Source organism: Phaseolus vulgaris, chromosome 2 (assembly GCF_051622355.1).
Source record: "Phaseolus vulgaris cultivar YP4 chromosome 2, ASM5162235v1, whole genome shotgun sequence".
Lineage (NCBI taxonomy): Eukaryota > Viridiplantae > Streptophyta > Magnoliopsida > Fabales > Fabaceae > Phaseolus > Phaseolus vulgaris.
Genome location: NC_143499.1, coordinates 46,856,098 through 46,873,832, shown reverse-complemented (window position 1 = coordinate 46,873,832; position 17,735 = coordinate 46,856,098). Strand labels below are relative to the sequence as shown.

At 33.5% G+C, this 17,735-nt stretch overlaps 2 protein-coding genes across 2 annotated transcripts; both read left to right on the top strand.

Moving 5' to 3' along the window:
• The first annotated feature begins 432 nt into the window (after nucleotides 1-432).
• LOC137812689 (calcium-dependent protein kinase 1) lies at nucleotides 433-7,135 on the top strand. Its single transcript, XM_068614843.2, has 8 exons — nucleotides 433-1,345; nucleotides 1,913-2,056; nucleotides 3,040-3,192; nucleotides 4,311-4,426; nucleotides 4,765-4,932; nucleotides 6,064-6,191; nucleotides 6,292-6,391; nucleotides 6,694-7,135. Exons 1-8 carry the CDS (start codon nucleotides 685-687, stop codon nucleotides 6,781-6,783), a joined length of 1,560 nt encoding a protein of 519 aa, XP_068470944.1. The 5' UTR covers nucleotides 433-684; the 3' UTR covers nucleotides 6,784-7,135.
• Nucleotides 7,136-8,142: 1,007 nt separating this feature from the next.
• Nucleotides 8,143-15,860, top strand: LOC137812688 (potassium transporter 3). The gene is made up of 9 exons (XM_068614842.2): nucleotides 8,143-8,383; nucleotides 9,105-9,348; nucleotides 9,451-9,699; nucleotides 9,815-9,865; nucleotides 10,697-10,957; nucleotides 11,038-11,090; nucleotides 12,046-12,160; nucleotides 13,275-13,529; nucleotides 14,314-15,860. Exons 1-9 carry the CDS (start codon nucleotides 8,342-8,344, stop codon nucleotides 15,408-15,410), a joined length of 2,367 nt encoding a protein of 788 aa, XP_068470943.1. The 5' UTR covers nucleotides 8,143-8,341; the 3' UTR covers nucleotides 15,411-15,860.
• Nucleotides 15,861-17,735: the final 1,875 nt, after the last annotated feature.

Here is a 17,735-nt window from a genome sequence, read left to right as displayed (position 1 = left end):
ATCTTTTCATCAAATCCGAATATTATATTGAAATACTTCCTCTAAATGGTCATTATTTATTTATAAACTTTTATGTGTGGCTTGGATTTTGACACTAATTTCTCCAAATTTTAATATTTTAATGTGTTCCATATAAATTAAAATATTTATGTAATATAAAGAGAGATATTGTAACAATAGAAAAATCATAATATTGTACATTAAAAAATTATTCCCATTAAAATATTTATATAATATAAAGAGAGATAATGTAACAATAGAAAAATCATAATATTGTACATTAAAAGATTATTCCCATAATATATTTATATATTATGCTAAACTAATATTATTATATGATGATAATTACGTAGGAGTTATAATAATAATTCTAAAAATCACAATGACTTTAACCTGTCAAATTAATATATCACCGACCAAATCCATAACTGTGCACTATGTTTATAAAAAGCTTATTATTTTTAAACTATTATGTATATGATTATATTTTATTAAAGTAAATTAATTAATAGTTTAAATATTAATATTAATTTAAAATATAACAAAACTATTTTAAAGTTTAATGTAAATATTTGAAAGTCCTGTGCCGGCCACCTAGTTTTAAACCCCGACACACTTAGTCTTCTTCTGACCAACCAAACCTCTGACTCCGACCGCCACAGTTCTCTTCATTGACCTCAGTCCATGGGTAACTGCAGCAGCAGCCACGGCGGCGGTGGCACGCCCGCTACTTCCACTTACTCCGACGAACTTCCCCAGCGCAACGGCATCACCGTCCTACCTCCGAACACGAACCCTTCACCCCCACTCCCGAAGCCCCAAGCGTCGTCCTCGCTGGGCCGCGTGCTGGGCCGGCCCATGGAGGACGTCCGGTCCATTTACATCTTCGGGCGCGAGCTGGGCCGCGGGCAGTTCGGCGTGACGTACCTGGTGACCCACAAGGTCACGAAGGAGCAGTTCGCGTGCAAGTCGATCGCAACGCGCAAGCTCGTGAACCGCGACGATATCGATGACGTCCGGCGCGAGGTCCAGATCATGCATCACCTCACCGGCCACCGCAACATCGTGGAGCTCAAGGGCGCCTACGAGGACCGCCACTCCGTCAATCTCATCATGGAGCTCTGCGCCGGCGGCGAGCTCTTCGACCGGATCATCACCAAAGGCCACTACTCGGAGCGCGCTGCCGCTAATTCCTGCCGCCAGATCGTGACGGTGGTGCACAATTGCCACTCCATGGGCGTGATGCACAGGGACTTGAAGCCCGAGAATTTCTTGCTGCTCAACAAGGACGATGATTCCCCTCTCAAGGCCACGGATTTTGGCCTCTCCGTCTTCTTCAAGCCAGGTTAGTTAGTTACTCAATATGCTGGTCACTGTTCATTGATTCTGCTTGTGTTAGGTCTTGTTTGGATAATTAGTCGGAGGAGAAGAAGAAGATAATGTTATGATTATTGAATTACGCATTTTCTCAAATTAAAATGAATTAGTTTACCAGTTAAAATAAGTTTTTTGAAAATGCTGAACAAGAAAACTCACACATAAATTGGGATATGAATAAGATAATCATAATTTATGATTGAAGCTTAATTCATTTTAGTTTGACTTTATTTAGATAAACTGTTTCATTAACATTTACAGAAAAAAAAATAGAACGTTTCATGAGTTAAAATTATTCTATACATATAATTCTGACATAAGATTTCTCATTTCACTTTTTCAAAAGTTTACTTGCATTCGTTGATTTTTAAGAAACTTAATTGATTTTAGTTTCGTATTTTTTTCTTCCAGTAAGTTATTGTGTAAAAGTTCATGTTATCTTTCTTTTTATCTCTTGTAAGTGTTTATTGTGAAATTTGTGAAAATGTTGGGGTTGTTCCAATGGTTGACTTGGAGAGTTGGGTTCTGAGAACAGGAGATGTGTTTAGAGACCTTGTTGGGAGCGCTTACTATGTTGCTCCTGAGGTGTTGAGAAAAAGTTATGGGCCTGAGGCTGATATTTGGAGTGCTGGGGTTATACTCTACATTCTGCTTTCTGGTGTTCCACCTTTCTGGGCAGGTACAACTCCTTCCTTTTTAATTTGTAAATAAATATTTACACCCTCACTTTTATTTTTGAATATGGGTAAGCTTGGAACTTTTTTTGCTGACTCAAGACCATGTCGAATATGTGTACCAGAAATTAGTGTATGATTTTGGTGTGCATATGTCTATGGTCTCATTCATTTCCATTTCCATGTGTCATGTAAATTGAGTTTATTAACTATTTTTAGTAAATTGAAAGTTTTGGTTATGTATCGTGGGAGATTGACTGATATAATAGATAGGTAGTCCAGGCCATGGACACCTGTTGGGTATGCCTAAGCACTTTTCAAAATTATTATTTTTTGAATGGGCAGAATAGGTATGCTTTGACTCATAGGTTTACCTTATCTACTATAATTATTCTCTGAAAAATAATTATAGTTTTTAGTTTAAATTACGGATCCTCCCATCCTTTCTCTTGATTTTTTCATTTTGTTTTTTCGTATTCAATCAAATCTATTCTTCCTTAGCCATCAGATAAGAGTTTATTATTATTTTTTTATAAATGTTTTCCTAATAATCTGCACTGTTTTACTGTATTTATGTTTATTTTGAAATTTACTGTGTGTAAAAAATTGTTAACTTACCTGTAGTTTCAATGTTGAAAGATTGCATATCATATACCTGTATCTGTATTACATGCTTTTGCTCCCCAAGTCAATGCAACATCGTTGATGGGATCTATCTCATACTTGCATGAAATCTTTATGATTCTAATGGTTTATTGGTGTTATGAATTAATTATCCAGCAACCTCAGGTTATTAGGTGAAGGAGCGGAATTATTTTATCCTTATATAACAATTATAACAACTGCTTGAACCTTCTGCTTTGTTTTCTCAGCTTCGAAAGGATTATGTTGGCACTTTACTATGGAAGTTTGCTTTTATTGTACCTTGATATACTCAGTTTTGAACCTTTCCAATGGTTTTCACTTTATTTTAATCTTTTATGTGAAGAAAATGAACAGGGTATATTTGATGCAATTCTGCGTGGACATATTGATTTCGCATCGGATCCCTGGCCTTCCATATCAACTAGTGCCAAAGATCTGGTCAAGAAGATGCTACGAGCTGACCCTAAAGAACGGCTTTCAGCAGTTGAAGTACTCAGTAAGTTAAATTCTACCCATGAACGTAAATTTTTTATTTTTGTGCCAAATTTGGTTTATATTTTATTTTAATCTTACTGGGAGAGAAGAAGAGAGTCATTGTTTACCCTTATAGCGAGGTTCTAAACCTGTAGGATGGATTATGTCGTGATTCAGTGAGGCCGAGATGGCTGGCAAGAAATAGACCATGGATATTCAAAACAGTTGTCAATTGATAGATCTGTGATATTGTTACGGATACTGGACCATTGGAATAGTGTGATTAGTTAAATAAAAAGAAAAAGAAAAAGAAAGAGAAATAATTGTCACATCCAAAACATTTCAGCCCCCTCTCGAGAAAAGTAATAAAAATAGAAATGTAGGTCAGGACCTGCAGTGTTATGGCCCAGACTAGATCGTCATAGTCCCGATCTTAGTAATATTTCTGGTCGGTCTTGGTCGATTCATAAGAGTAAGATATGGGGGTCGTAATGAAGGAGAGATGAACAGACATTATATTAAAAGCATAGGGACAAAAGAATAAAGCTGTGTAATTAGTTATAAATGTAATGAATAAAAATTGAAAACATGGTCTCATAGTGGTCATAAAGAAGAAGGAGGAATGAACAAACATTAGATTAAAAGGAACCGTAGCTTCGGATCTCTATACTTCTTGGCTAGAACAAGACCCAATGATTCTTTCTACTAATACCTGGATTTACATTTTCTTCTTGCCTAGTGTATAACGTGCTCTTGTTTTGCCCGTAATTACAAATAAATTATTAGGTGGTTGTGAACCAGTTAGTCCATGACCAATTTTTGTTACATGTAATTAATTATTTTATTTTAAAGTTAAAAACTTAAGCACATGTCACTTAAAGATTGATAGGGACCATAGAACAGGTGGTGGTCCTGAACCACTTAATAACTTCTCCATCATTACACCTGTTTGATATACGATAACGTTGCACTTAACAGAGTTGTCCATGGGAGTTTACTCTGATTAATATTTTGCTTTAAAGTGATTGCGACTTTTTCTCAAGCACTAAAGCAACATAAAAACATTTAAACTAAAGGTCTCTTGGCAGTTTGCTTATTTGAATTAATGCATCATAGCATAATATGTTATATATGGTGCAGATCATCCCTGGATGAGAGTGGATGGAGATGCATCAGATAAGCCTCTTGATATTGCTGTTTTGTCCAGAATGAAACAATTCCGAGCAATGAACAAGCTAAAAAAAGTAGCCCTGAAGGTAAATTATCTTTTATCATAATATTTTTGTTCTCACCATGAACGTCATTATCGAGTTTTTGGTACAATATCTGCAAAGTCCACTATATTGAAATCCTTTAGGATTATGTTGTTATTTGAGGTGTCAGGTCAGCCTAGCTTAGATGCCAAGTTGCATAGTGATGCCTAACATGAAAGTTTTTATATTATTTAGTTCCGCAATAAGATAGATCCGTCTTGAAGGAATTTGTTTCACACACACCTTCGAGACTTGGTTTCACAGACACCCTCAGTATCCACTATTTGGACTAAATGACTCATGAAATGAATTTATTAATTTTTAAATTATTTTATTTGCAGGTTATTGCTGAAAGTCTTTCTGAAGAAGAAATTATTGGCTTGAAGGAAATGTTCAAATCCATGGATACAGATAACAGTGGAACAATCACATTTGAGGAGTTGAAAGCTGGTCTCCCAAAACTGGGTAGTAAACTTTCTGAGTCTGAAGTAAGGCAATTGATGGATGCGGTAAGATTACTGTTCTCTTCTTTTTTGGTGATACCTTTGCCTAGTGTTTCTTCCAAAAGATTTGCACTCCTTTGTTGATACCTATTGAGAATGTTTGAAGTTTACATGATATCTCATCCTGTCTCTAAATTTGACCTGAAACAGAGGTTTAGACACTACACAAAATCTGGTCACCCAGCATGTTGTATGAAACTGTTATTGTTACATGAGCTGACAAATACCCATTGTGGTTTGCTTCAATTTTTTCTATTCAGACTATTGTATCTCTGGTCGCTGGTCCATGGCTCATGTTTCATTTCATTGTAGGTTAAAAGTGAATTGAATAACTTCAACTTGATGAACTTGCCCTTCTAGAGTATCTCAAGTTAAATTTAGCATATCTTAGTGCACAGTTATATTTTCTTTCAATTCTAAATGATAGGTACCAGCAAGCAAGAAAGACTAAAAGGAAGAAACTGAGTATGAAAATATTTCTACTGCAGTAACAGGTCTGAATAAAGGGTGTTCAGATCCTGGTATTTTTGTGTACACATTTCTGATAGTGTCTAGTCTCTTCCAGCCCAGGCCTAATTTTAGTCTACCTTATACATACCCTTCTCTACATTTTCTGTCTCTCTCTACAACAAACTCGTATGCACTCCCCCATGATCTGCTGCTCGGTTAGTAGTTAGTAATCTTTCTCTCCCCTAAGACTGATCAGGTGCATTTCACCTTTTGCCCATCGTTTAATACACCTTAAGTATCTTGGGCCATGGGGCCACATCACTTAACCACTGTCTGTAGCTTGGCTACCCATAGCTAAGTTTGTTTGTGTGCGTGTGAAATACCGGTGAACTAATGGAGATTTGCTCCCCATAGCTAAGTATCTCTCCGAGCCCATGTACATACTATATACAGTTAGCTTTTCTTTGCAATATCATCTCCTGTCCTGTAGATAATCATGAGCACTCTAATCCTTGTTTTGCACTTATTAAGAACTTGATGCTTTATGCATCTATGTGCTGTGTTGTGTAATATTTGCTGAGACAGGAGATGCCAAGATGGATAGTATGTTAATTTTGTGATCACTAGTCTGTCACTTCTCTTGATTTTACTGATGTTTTTATATGATTGTAATTATTTGGTTCTCAGGCTGATGTAGACGGAAATGGAACCATTGATTACATTGAATTTATAACTGCTACGATGCACATGAATAGAATGGAAAGAGAGGATCATCTATATAAAGCCTTTGAATATTTTGACAATGATAGGAGCGGGTAATCTCATTTATTTTTATTCATAGTTTATACTTTAGCAACATTCTCACCTTAAAATGTTGATTTTCATGTTGGTTTTCTCGTTGTTGATTCTATGTAGTTACATCACAATGGAAGAGTTGGAATCTGCCCTCAAGAAGTATAATATGGGTGATGAGAAAACAATAAAGGAGATCATTGCCGAAGTTGATACTGACAATGTAGTTAATTTCTTTCTACCCTTATTTGCTCCCTCTATATCCGTATATTTTTTTACCATAATCACAATCACATTCAACAATAATGTCATTCTAGAAAATGATATAATTATATTTTTGGGTAATACTGCTTCTTCTTTCTTAATATAACAGGTCTAGAATTTTTCGTGTCCTTTTTTTAACTAGAAAAGCTGTATCATCTTACAGGGCAACAACATTGATGGTTGTCCTAGTGCCAAATTGTATATGTTTATGCAGTGTTGTCTAATTATCCTTTGCAATATTAATTCTCAAATTTCTTTCAGGATGGAAGAATTAACTATGATGAGTTTGTAGCCATGATGAGGAAAGGCAACCCAGACATATCCCACATAACCCAGAGACGTCGCAAATAAGTTCTGCATTGCTTTGTTGAGATCAGTCTTCACTCGTTTTGGTATTACGGCCTGTTATTTAATTGAGCACTTACACTATATTAGTGGGTCTAGTTGCGCCAGGTTTTTTCCCTAATTCACAAGCAGACATGAATGTGTTTTCCATTTTGTACAAATCCAAGAAAAAAACAGATCCAACTTTTTTCTCTAGTGAGGTTAAGAAAGTGCAATTTTATTGAGTTTCTCTTGGTTTACGCAGAGTGTTAACTTTGTATACCAGATAGATCCTGGGGAGACATATTCGTCTTATGAATAAAGTAACCTGAGAAGGCGGATATGTCCCAAGTGCCTATCAGGTATAATTTGTAGTTAAGTTTATTGTTCTTTAATTCATCAATATGTTAACAATGGCCTGCACTGTGAGAATATGGATATGCATATTGTGTCTGTAGAGGTACTAACATAACTAGAGAAAGGGAAGAAAGGGAAGAGAGGGAGGGGAAAGGGAACATGAATCAAAAAATAAAGAAATTTTCCCAAAGAAGCTTATATGAAAACGTAATATGATTATTCATAATCATAATTTATGTCATTAAGAATGTTAGTCATACTTATTTTTAAAAAATCATTCTCTAAACTATTTTTCATATCTATTGATAGAAGATTTTAATTTTATTAAAACATGTTATAGTTGAAAAGACTATAAAAAAACTGACTTAAAATAAATTTTGAGAATATTTTTATTGAGTAAAATGAAATTACTTAGATTCTTTATACTGTAGACTATTTTATATATGTGAATTTCCTTTGATAAAATTTATGATAATATTTGTACTAGAATAATTTATAAATGCCGTGGTCTCTTAAATAATTGGGAATGATTACGTTATGTCTATGCGGGGATATCATTGATTTATCATTTCTTTTGCTTCTAATTTAATATTATTAAGTATAACACGTTTATTGTTTTACATTATAATTATTTTAAAATTATAATTTGTTCAAATTTAACTTAAATTAAATTAACTTGTCCGAATTAGGCGATTGACTGAATTGATTTTTTCGTGAATGTGGACTAATATGTGTGATTTATTTTAAATATTTCATTAAGAGGGTTTTGAGAAAAAAAAAAAATCAATGCAACATCCAATTAAAAGAGGTTTTACAAAAAGTTACAAATAATTTTCTGAAAGAAAAAATCTTATAAATAAGACGAGGAAAAAGAATTATATATATATTCCATGTTAACTTGCATCATCATTTATGATTTTGAATTATGCGTAAAGTGTAGATTATATTGACAAACAAAATAATAGTTTATATAAATTTTGTTTTTATGTAAATTGGGTATATATGTAACTCAGTCCAAGGATAAATTTTGATTGGTTGAGATATTACAAGACACTTTTACAACGACATTTTGAAATGGAAGAGCTAAGTTTAGTGTGCAAATAATAAAATAATCAAACACGGTCTAAATTGGAGGCAATTTCGCGGTTCCAATACAGTTGGAGTGGATTTTTCCTTTCCAAAAGAGAGCGCAACGAAACTCTTGTTCTGTTTTCTTCTTCCTTTCGCTATGAGCTCAGATGCGAGTAGAGAACGAGGTGCATCAACCGTGGTACATTTTCTCCTCTCTTTTTTCCTCTTATTCAAATACTGACTTAACCACAAAGTATATTGCAAACGTTTTGCTAGTTTCTGGAACTTTCTTCACCTATTTTCCGTTTTTATCAGATTCGATTTTTTGAGAATCGATCGAATTCTAACGAATGAATGCGTATTGAATAAGCACTGATTGTATCGAATTTGACCGTAAAAAGACAATGTGCGAAGTGAAAATGAGATCCGTTGTTTCAAACTCCATCGTCAATCTAAACGTGGATCACTGGCCTGGAAATGAAATATGGTTTTGCTGTATAGTTTGAAAATTTACAAGGCATAGTACCAATCACATGCAAATATATTTAGCATCAGAAACCGATAAAGAAAAGTGAGTTGTTGTGTGGAGAGTGTGGTGAACGTTTGGTAGTTGGTAGAAGCTTGAGAAATGAAATGAACATAATTCGCTATAGCGCATCGTATGCTATATTTGTAGAAAGCGTTTTATGCAATATTTGTGTTCTTCCGCATTTCTTTTGTCTTTTATTATTTGGTGGCAAATGAACAACTTATCATAGTTGTACGTATGTCTGTTGTGCGGAGGAAAAGCAAATAGGAAAAAAACATTAAATATCTATATAATCTATAGTTTTGTTCATTGCTTAACGTAAAGGTTGTTTTATTAAAAAATTTGAAGTCCTTATATATGTGCGTAATATTTTTTTTTTCTCAATTAACAGGTGGAACGGAAATTTCAATGTAGAACACTTCTGTTTTTGGCATACCAAAGTTTTGGCTATTTGTATGGTGACTTGAGCTTATCCCCACTTTATGTGTATCAAAGTATTTTTTCTGGAAAACTAAAACACGTCCAGAATGAAGATGCAATATTTGGCGCATTTTCTTTGATATTTTGGACTCTTTCAATTGTTTCTTTGTTGAAGTATACAGTTATTATTTTAAGTGCAGATGATAATGGCCAAGGTAAGGACAACTTTTCTTTATTTTTCTGTCAAAGTAAGGTCCTTTTTTTACCTATTATTACTATAATTATTGTGGTAACGCTAGTGCATCCACCTTCTACAGGGGGGATGGTTGCTTTGTATTCACAGCTTTGCAGAAATGCAAAATTTTGTTTGCTTCCTAACCATCAAGCTTCTGATGAGGAGCTTTCTACATATCTCAAACTTGGTTCCTCAAATAGATGTATACCACCATCGCCTTTGAAAAGATTCATTGAGAAACACAAGAGTACAAAGATGGCTTTGCTTATTTTTGTTTTACTGGGTGCTTGCATGGTAATTTGTGTTGGTGCCCTCATGCCTGCCCTTTCTGGTAACGTCACATTTTTCTCATTACGAATATGTTATTGTGTCCGGTGGTACAACTTATCTGATTGATATTTTACCATTGCATCAGCTCTATTGCTAATACCAATTCTATCCTGCAGTTCTTTCATCCATTGATGGCCTGGAAATTGAAGCAAAGACTACAAACAAAAGTAAGTGGAAATTATGCTAATCTTCCTCCAAACAGTGTCTAATACTCGGAGCATAAATGATCTACATGAATTACCCACTAGGGTTGGCCTAGTTGTGAGGGGATTTGGCTAGTTTGCTCAAGGTCTTAGGTTCAAACCTTGTTAGCATCTTTGTACGCACAAAAAATGTAAATGAATTAGATTAATCTACTAATAAATTAATGCATACAGACTATACAGAAAAAAGGTAACAGAGTGTAATATTAAATCATGGAATGTACTCCAGAAACTGTGATTGTTAATTTGAAATAAAGTGAAATTAAGGACCTTAATTTAGACAACTCCCCTTATTTTATCCCAAGCTTATTATATATTGCATGCGTTAATTAAAAAAAAATAACACTCTTGATTATGTTCTGCATTATGAACTTTTTTATGAAAGGTTGAATTAAGCTTGCTTTTCATCGTTCTTCAGCATAAGCAAAATTACTGGGGAACAAAAAATCTTGATTATATAATCATATTTGGAAGCTCAAGATTGGTTTTATTTAGTTTTAAAATTGATAATTCATGTATGGTTGTATTTTGTATGATAAGGATTTATTCTCATGATAACAATTCAGAACAATTCTCACTTGACGCTTATTATACGGTACTGGTCCTATATTCCTTCCTTGAAAAATATTATGCATTTTTTCTATCAAAGCATACGTATATATCATTTCATAGGTGTGGTATCTCGTATTTCCTGTGTTCTACTGATTGGACTCCTTGTTATGCAACATAAGGGCTCCTACAAGGTTCAATTTTGTATTTTTTTCTATCGAAACTTACGTATATATCCTTTTATAGGTGTAGTGTCTCGTATTTCCTGTGTTCTACTGATTGGACTCTTTATTATGCAACATCGTGGCTCCTACAAGGTTGCATTTGTATTTCCTCCCATAATCATTCTATGGTTACTTACTATTTTCATGATTGGCATTTACAATGTCATCAAGTGGAACCCACGAGTATATGGGGCTCTTTCTCCATACTACATTTACAAGTTCTTTAGGCTTACAGGAAAAGGTGGTTGGGTTAATCTTGGAGGAGTATTTCTGTGCGTTACAGGTCTGCATCTCTTTCAAAATTCAAGTTCTGCTTAAGCCTTATTCTTTCCAAATTCATTCTGTTTTTCTTGTCATCTCCAGGAACTGAAGCTATGTTTGCTGACCTTGGTTACTACAGACAAACACCCATAAGGGTATGTGTGACCAATATTAAGTTGGCTTTCGATTTCATTGTTAACTTCCAATGTTCTGTTTATGACTGACCCTCTTAATAGATAATACTCAAGAACGAATAGTGTTATTTAACTCCAGGTTTCTGTAAGGGTGATTATTATTTCCTTTAGTCAGTAATGTGTACTAAGTTGTAATATACTTTTTAGACTTTTGATGTGCCTATTATATGAAACAGTTGATGTTATTATGCTTCTAAAGAACTGAGCAACAGATTGAAAGATACCACAACATACTAATTTGTATTATACTCATACATATCAGTATCATAAAGACAATCCTTTGTTTATAATGATGCACATGAATAATAACAAGTGATAGAGTATAGGTGATGTAGAATTTAGTTTGGAAAGAGAAAGAAACAGAAAGACAGGGGAAAAAAGACGGGGAAAGGGGGAAGAACAAAATAGGGAGGATAGAGAGAAGAGGAGAGAAACAGAGAGATTAAAGAAACTGTGCACTGCACTTGATTATCATTTCAATCTATCTACATTCAGTCTAGATTCAACTGTCTAGCATTACAACAACCTACCTTACTTTTAGGCATCTACCAAACAACTATGAATGAACTAACAATAGCTTACTGACTAACTAACTAACATCCTTGTCTTTTAATATTTACATATCAAAAGGGTTTATTAAACTGTAGGTCAATAACATTTAGAAAGTGATTCTTTGATTTTTTATTTAGAACATTTTGGCCAAAGTGGAACATGTGAAATTAAAACTTTGAGTTGATTTACCTATTTGGTAGTGTATTACGCACAACTTACTTTCATCTGTGGTCCTTTACATAATAAATTTAGGCCTTAATAGTGATTCCTCATTTTTTAAAAAGTAACAACTTTTAGATTGATTTTATTTTTGAAAATGATTGTTGTAATTGTTATAATTCTTATTGTATCTGTTACTGTGCAGGTAGCATTTTATTGTGTCATTTACCCATCTCTAGTTCTTCAATACATGGGGCAGGCTGCTTTTCTTTCCAAGAATTTGTCTGCAGTGCCAGTAACCTTTTACGCTTCTATTCCAGGTCATTTAATGTAAATACTAAGAATTAAATATCTCTGATAGGCCTTCGTGTAGAATTCTAGAAGAACGTGGATTTGTATAATCTTTTTGCTCCTTGTCTCACAAATTGTCTATTATTAACTGATGCCAACACTGACAACTTGGCAAGTATTAGATACAAGTTCTGGCTATGCCTGGCCAATTTAGGTGAGACACTTTTGAGAGGTAACTTTAACCTCTGAGATTATTAATCTAACAATGAAATATTTTAGTGTGAATTCTATTTGGGGTGGATGTTTTACTGTGTATTTTTTCTTCATAGCATGTTGTCCGTTAACCTTTACTTTTTCTTATGTTCTAGAATTTAAGTTGGTTTCACTTACATATTCTATTTCTATTAATTATTATTAATATATTATGATTTCCCAATTTGAAAAAGTGATATCTATCACGTCTTGCTTAAGGTTCTATATTGTTGTAATGTTCTATAAATTAGACCCTGTTGTGACACTATCTTTTTCTAACTGAATCACAGCCTCTAACTAGAATGAATTTGATCTTATGTTGAACTGAAAAGGTTGAAGTTCTAGTACACGCACTGTACTACTTTTAATTTATGGCAGTCGTTGGTGAACAAATTGGTAGATCAGATCCATCTCCTACTCCTATTATTCAATGTATCAAAGCCATTCTCAATGGGTTTAGCTTAACACTATTCGATAATTTTGGAGCTAAACCCCAGCCAATGGGTTTATTGTTCCTTGTGGTTTAGTACTCTTTCAAACATTTTTCCCCATAAAAAAACCCACTTAGACAATCCATGCATGGTTTTATTGTTCCTTGTGGTTTAGTACTCTTTTAACATTTCTCGCCATAAAAAACCCACTTAGACAATCCATGCATCTAGTTTTCTTAACTTTTGACGTTAGTGTGCCGTGTATATATGCTTTCAGTGGAATAAAATCACCATTTACTTTTACCATTTGTATGATGTACGCAAGAAACTTACTTTAACGGTTAATGAAGCAAAATAATTGGCTGGTAATAATGTCCTGTCATATGTTTTTTCTAAAACTGCAGTACTTGCTTTCTAGTATCTGTAATATATTTCAGAATTTTTTTTGTCATTTTTGTAGATGTGTTATTTTGGCCAGTATTTGTGGTGTCTGCTTTGGCGGTAGTAGTTTCAAGTCAGGCTGTCATTGCTTCAACATTCTCAGTAGTCCAACAATGCCATGCATTTGAAAGTTTCCCTCGGGTTAAGGCAGTGCATTCCAGAAGGTGGATCCCTGGTCAGACATATATACCGGAGGTTAACTGGATTCTTATGATAATCAGCTTGGCTGTGACTGTTGGTTTAGGAGACATAAACAGAATAGGATATGCTTATGGTAAGTTGATAGAGCACCAGTTGGTAGATTGGAAAATAGTAATGTTAGATCACAAAATACAGTGAAGTTTGTTGGTCCAAAGTCATAGATTACTACAGAGATCTGTCCAAATTACTAGAAATCAGAACAAATGTTTCCCCTAATTCCCCTATTACCCACAAATTTAATATTATGTCTTCTAATTTTCCGTCCTATTCAAGGTATTCTAATGCATAACTGCTTTTGTTAATTGTTTTTTATATTACACAATTTGAAATGTTACTTTCTGCTATTGACTGTTATAACCGCCCCTAACCCTCAGTTTCCATCATAAATTCATTTCTTTTTATCCAATAGGCTATTTTAATATTATTTTATATGGAAATATGATTGAATTGTGATTCATTGACACTGTAAAGCTTTACATTCTCAATGTATAATGCCCCTTCTATTTCAAAAAAATATGTAAAACCTTTACTGGAAGTGAAAATTAACATAATTTTGACCCATTGTCTGCATGAGAAATCTTTAAATTGTCCATCAATCGTGTGGCACGACATTGTTAGAAGAGTTGACTATGAAATATCATAGTTAAGCTTTTTTTATGATTCAGCAACACAATATTGGATGCTAGGGTAGAAGTTACGCTAATTGTGAATCAAAATTAAACTTATTTTGCATAATTGATTATGTGTTATAGATGGTTCAACGATTGTTTGTGAAAATACTCTGATGTTCTGGGTCATTTTATATTTACTATTATTTTCAGCTCATGATTCTCAAAACATCATCCTTTTGTTTGCAGGGATTGCACATCTGATTTTGGTGTTTGTGACGACATGTTTGACAACACTAGCCATCATCCTTGTATGGAATCAAAGTCTTACAATTGCTCTGGCGTTTGCTTTATCCTTTGGTTCGATAGATATTCTCTTCCTGTCATCATATAGCCTGAAAATCCTTAAAGGTGGCTGGATTCCGCTCGTGCTTTCTGCAGTCATCATAGTTTTAATGTATGTGTGGCATTATGGTTCTAGGAAAAAGTATTTATTCGACACGCATAACAAAGTTTCAATGAAGACCATCCTTGCATTAGGTCCTAGTCTTGGGATTATTAGAGTTCCTGGAATGGGCCTTATCTACACTGAATTGGCTACTGGAGTCCCTGCCAGTTTTACTCATTTCTTAACAAATCTGCCGGCTTTCTACCAAGTGGTTGTTTTTGTTTGTGTTAAGACTGTACCTGTGCCTTGTGTCCCACATGAGGAACGTTACCTCGTTGGTCGAATTGGACCCAGATCTTACCGATTGTATCGTTGCATTGTCCGAAATGGTTATAAAGATGTGTACAGTCACGATTATGATTTTGAAAATGACCTGGTTATGAGCATAGCTGAATTCATTCAATTTGAAGCAGAAGGTTGCTCTGGAAATGCAGAAGGTTCAGCGGATGGACGGATGGCAGTGGTTAGGGCATCAGGGAAGTTTGGGATACGATTGCTAAGGTCGGAATCTGCTAGTTTTGAGGATGGAAGCAGTATTCCAGGAGCTTTGACTGTTACTAGCACTAAATCTCCGACATTGAAGAGGCTGCAGGCCATATATGAGAGGGAATCGCCTGAACTCATCACCAGACGACGAATTCGATTTGAGTTGCAAAATGTAATATATAAAGACCCACGTGTCAAGGAAGAACTCATGGAACTTATAGAAGCCAAGCGCACTGGAGCAGCGTATGTAATAGGCCATTCTCACGTAAAGGCCAAGTGGAACTCATCATTTCTAAAGAGGTTTGCTATCGACCTCTACTCTTTTCTCCGGAAAAATTGTCGGTCCCCTGCAGTAGGTCTAAACATTCCTCCGATTTCTCTGATTAAGGTAGGAATGAATTACCATGTCTAGCATGAGTTGTGACAATCTTTTGAATAGAGATGTAATCTATGCAAGCCACAAAAGAATGCCCCTTGGGCTTCCTTGACTCGCTAGATTATGCTACGTTGGCAGATTCCACTTACTCAAGAGTCTCCTCTTGGCATGTTTGAAGAATGAGGTGCATCAAATTACCAATATCTTTACATTTTATGATGGACCTAACAAGGTATGTAATTTGCTAAAGGTTGATAAAGGAGTTTCATGCGGGTCATGTACCTCTTTATTCAGTTTGAGCTTCTCAAATTACACTTTGGAATCACGATTGTCTTGTCATTTCCCTTGTAGTTTTGTTGAATACAACTTTTCATGCAACATCTACTGTTGTTACCTTTGTACTTGTACTAAAAAAATTCTGGTTGTTTTTGCAACCTTGAAAAAAAAAACTAGGAAATTAACAGTATTTAGAACGGTCTGCAAACATGTCACTATGTCCCGCAACGTCCATTGAGTTTGAATTTTTGTTCCCTGCTTGGCTAACTAATTATTTTTGTTCTCCTCTGGATTTTCTGCAAAATTATATTTCATTACCTAATTTCTTTATTTTATTTTTCTATACTGCTTTAGCTTTCCTTTTTTGTCATAGGTAGCTAAATTTTTATCTACGGGAAGCAAGTGGTTCATATATCATTTCTCATTCCAAAATGCACGTTTTGCTTTTATCTAAATATTTTCTTATTGGGAATTGATCCCCTCACATTTTTTCAATCAATTAATTCAATGACAACTGTACTGCAATTACTTGGTAGAATCATACAATAATGCTTACTCTGTATTAATGCTTTTCATGATCAAATGAGGATTTATGAAAAATATTTGTTTACAGTTCTTGAAAAATAGTTGTCAATAAAAATCCCCAAGAAACAGAACTGATATCTAAGAGTTGAATTAGGGTTCCTATAAAATTAGATTAGGGGATTTAAAAGCATTGGTGAAACAGTAACTCTAGGTTTCCTCGTTATTGAATTTTCAAAGTTTTCATTTGCTCTTGTTTTAGCCAAGAAAAATGTATCCCAAACTAGAGTATACAGTTTAATTAAAAACAGTGGTTTTCAGTAAAGTGTTCTATCTCTCCGTATTCCTGCTCTTCCATAATGGAAAAAAATATTGACATTTGTCTAGATTTGTTCATTTTAGAAAACTGAACTTCTGAATGTGAAATTAAATATTAATATACACCAAAATTATTGGACGAAAACGGAGTCTAAGCTTCATGTTTATGTTCAAACTTTACAATTTATTTAGTTTCTAATTATAATATTTATAGAATACAGAAAAAAAGGAATCCAGGATGAATTGTATGTTGTGTTCTCAAAAATAATATTTCTACGAATCTTTTCACAGACGACATATAGAAGGTTTAAAAGATTGTCTTATAATTATAAATTTCTTTTAAGAAATTGAGTTATAAATTTTATTAACTTTGTGTTTGAACGAAATAATTTTAAGAGAATAATTTATTTGTTGGAAAATTTAATATGCTTTGTTGTGATATGTATTGTTTAGATAAGAAATTTAGGAAGAAAGTAAATTTTAGAAATTAGCGAAATATTAATGATTTAACTATTTTAATTAGCCAAATTGGCCTTGTCTTTAGTAACTAATGTGTATAATAAAGTAATTATTAGATTTACATATTAAATTATTTATAAATATTCATGATTTAACTATTTTAATTTTATTCTTGAACTAATATAATATAAAATAAATAATATTTTAAACTATTTTTCTTTTATTTTTCAACTAATATAATATAATATAAAATAAATAACATTTTAAACTTTTTTTATTTATTTTTAAATTACAAAAAGTGGACTGCATGGTTAGTCCTCTTCATCCAGCGGGTTAAGCCGAGCATTCTAATACGGATAACAAATCAAACTCAGTTTGTACGCCTAATTATAAAATTCTACTTAGGTTGCTAATTTTGCTTTCATAAGAAACCATGCATTTTACATTTCAAACAAATTATAAATAAATAAACCAATTAGATTATAGTATATATTTATTGGGATCAAAGTCAAGAATAATAATATAATTTGTAAACTTTATATCAAACATAAAATTTGTTTAAATAATTGCTTTTACTTTGTAGATATCTGAGGGGGAACAAATTAATGCTTAATAATTGAAGGGCAAATTCATAAATCTAAACACTTATAATTGAAGGGCAAATACATTTATTTAACTGTGTTTGAATAAATTTCTTTCAAAATATCACGGATTTGCAAAATTTAACTACTTGCATTTAAATTTTATTTTTTTTAAATATTTTATTTGGATATATCACTTTAAATT